We start from the raw sequence: 2384 nt of genomic DNA on the forward strand, positions 1-2384 counted from the left end.
TGTACGCAGGTAAAAGAGGGACTAGACTTCTGAAGTGTTTCTGCAGGTAAAAACACTAGCTCGGAGAGCTAGGTTCGCCAGTTGGGGAGGTTGCGCGTCGCCCTAGACTGCCTGAGTGAGACCACGCACAGGTGTTGCACAGGCAGGAATCAGGGCTGGTGGGCTCACGACGACGCCGGGTTGCCTGTGAAAAGTAACATGCTTTGGTCTGTTCACGCTTCGCAGCTCTGTTCTGTGAGGTGCAAGACCGCTACCTGGAGACGAACGATAATCCGCTGGGTAGCACGGGTCTCTCTCCCTCTGCAGTAATCGACGTCGGAATTCAGGCCCATCTCACAGGCTCTATATCAACTGCCGTAAGCTATTTGAAGTAAATGAGCAGATGTTTGCTGTCCCGGATCCCACGCTGGAGTGAGCCAGTTTCGTTTCTTATCTCGACGCAAGGCTCCGTGGCGCCACCTGTGGGTTCGTCAGTGCGCGAGCACCCCAGGTTCTACCGGCTCTGGCCTAAAACGCCACCGAACCAGTACGGCGAGCAGGCGTGCGGCGTTGAAAAGGCGGGACAACAAACCGCTCCGCTTGCAAAACTGGCGGTGAAGCGTGGTAAAAATAACCGTCATCTTGTGTCTACTTCGGGGTGTGAAGACAATCGGAGTTTGGTCGGCCGAATAGTCAGTGCTTCCTGACCTCATGAACTGGGGAAAAGCACACCAGCGCACCCGAGAAGCATGCTTGTTTTTGACTTGTATCTGAGTATGCGCAGGCCCTGCTCACATTCCTCCTTCAGGCTCTCCGAATGAAACCAGCCGAAGTTCGCCTGGCTGTAAGAACGGCTCTGTTCTGTCCGCACCGAGGACCATATAGAGTGGGTGTACGGGTGGGCTGTGAGGCTCCACTGTCGTCGCTGTGAGCCATTCTTTTGACCAAGGGCGGTTTCCCGATACCTGATATCAGAGTTTTACCATTCTCGTGGACGTCCGGACACGAATGACGGCAGGGTTTAGTCGGCTTGTTCCTTTGCTTACAGCATCTTCTGAAACTGAGTGAAAGTCTTCAGCCTCTCGCAGGATATAGGGAACTGCTTTCACCGGTAAGGACGTGGCCTGCGGTGTCGGCGAGCAGACAGCAAAGGTCTACTTGGCATTGCAGAAGTACCCCCCCCCCCTGATTGTCAGGTGTGAACAACTACGTGACGGGCAGTGCATATCGAAGCTGGTGTAGAGGCGACGGAGAAAGAGTTCGCTCTCCTGTGAGAGATGCACGCTTGCAGGCGGGACGAGACCTGTTCGTCTTCATCGTCCAGACAGCGCTTGAACGGGTTGCTGACCTCCGGGTTCTCTCGGCAGAGCTGCCGGTAGGTGTGCAGTCCTCGGCAGGCCGTTTCCAGCTCTCCTTTTGTGAAAGCAGAGGCAGGCGCCATCAAATCACCTACAGTACAGTAGCGCCCCCAAGACTGTGCAGAGCTTCGCAGAGTCCCCGGGTGTCTCCGGCGCTACCCTACAGAACTTACATAACCACGGCGCTGCTCGTGATAGTCGTTCAAGAATTCAGGAAAGCAAAGAGAGTCGGGGCTCTCAGTAACGTGTCATCGGCCTGCCTGAAGGTATCTGCGATGTATGCGCACAGGATGACGTGTATGCTGTTATTCAGCGGCTTGCTGAAGTAAGTCTTTAATCGAGGAAAGGCACAGGTCGGTTGGACTCAGCGGATAGCCGGTCAGAAGCCAAGGAAAGCCACACCCGGCCAGGTGGGAAAAGGGAAGGCGAGTGTACAACTGACCTTTCTTTTGTCTTTACCCAGGCTCTTCGGGAACCACACATCACTCTCACTGAAGGCTTGGAGCATAGGCTACGTGCCCTTGTGACGCTCGAGGCTGAAGCACTTCTGAGCCGTCCCGGGAGTGACAGGTCGCTTCTCTGAAGAGTAAGGCGCACAAGATACAAGCGAGATCAGGCTATGGTCTTCTTGGACTGTCCTGACCTCTCTTACGTCGAGCGGAGCGTACGCAACTGACTATCACCTTATGCCGTCAAATGGAGCGTGGCGGGGGGCCAGCCCATGGCCGGCATCCCTACTTGTCCGTCTGGGTAAGTGTACGAAAGGTCCTCTTCCTTCACATCAGGCATGGTAGCACGGAAGTAAACTCTTCTCATGGATGGTCCACACCGCCAGCCTGAATTTCTGGTGCCTCTCACGTCTTCCGGGGGTAATCAGTCCAGTAGGCCCACAAGACAAATGAACTGCGGAAGTTTCTATTGTAGTATTAGAAATTAAAGACTGTCAGTCGCCCCCATGGTGCCGCGAGCAACATTGTCGTCGCTTCCTTGTACTAAGAAACAGGAACACAGCTGCGCGGCAGAGTGAGACACCTCGGCTGTGGAAGT

At 54.9% G+C, this 2384-nt stretch overlaps 1 protein-coding gene across 1 annotated transcript; it reads left to right on the forward strand.

Moving 5' to 3' along the window:
- The first annotated feature begins 53 nt into the window (after nt 1-53).
- CSUI_002821 (uncharacterized protein) lies at nt 54-2358 on the forward strand. The gene is made up of 6 exons (XM_068063020.1): nt 54-356; nt 764-823; nt 1028-1090; nt 1271-1354; nt 1627-1662; nt 1801-2358. Exons 2-6 carry the CDS (start codon nt 797-799, stop codon nt 1918-1920), a joined length of 330 nt encoding a protein of 109 aa, XP_067924987.1. The 5' UTR covers nt 54-356; nt 764-796; the 3' UTR covers nt 1921-2358.
- Nucleotides 2359-2384: the final 26 nt, after the last annotated feature.

Source organism: Cystoisospora suis (assembly GCF_002600585.1).
Source record: "Cystoisospora suis strain Wien I chromosome Unknown contig_1201, whole genome shotgun sequence".
Lineage (NCBI taxonomy): Eukaryota > Apicomplexa > Conoidasida > Eucoccidiorida > Sarcocystidae > Cystoisospora > Cystoisospora suis.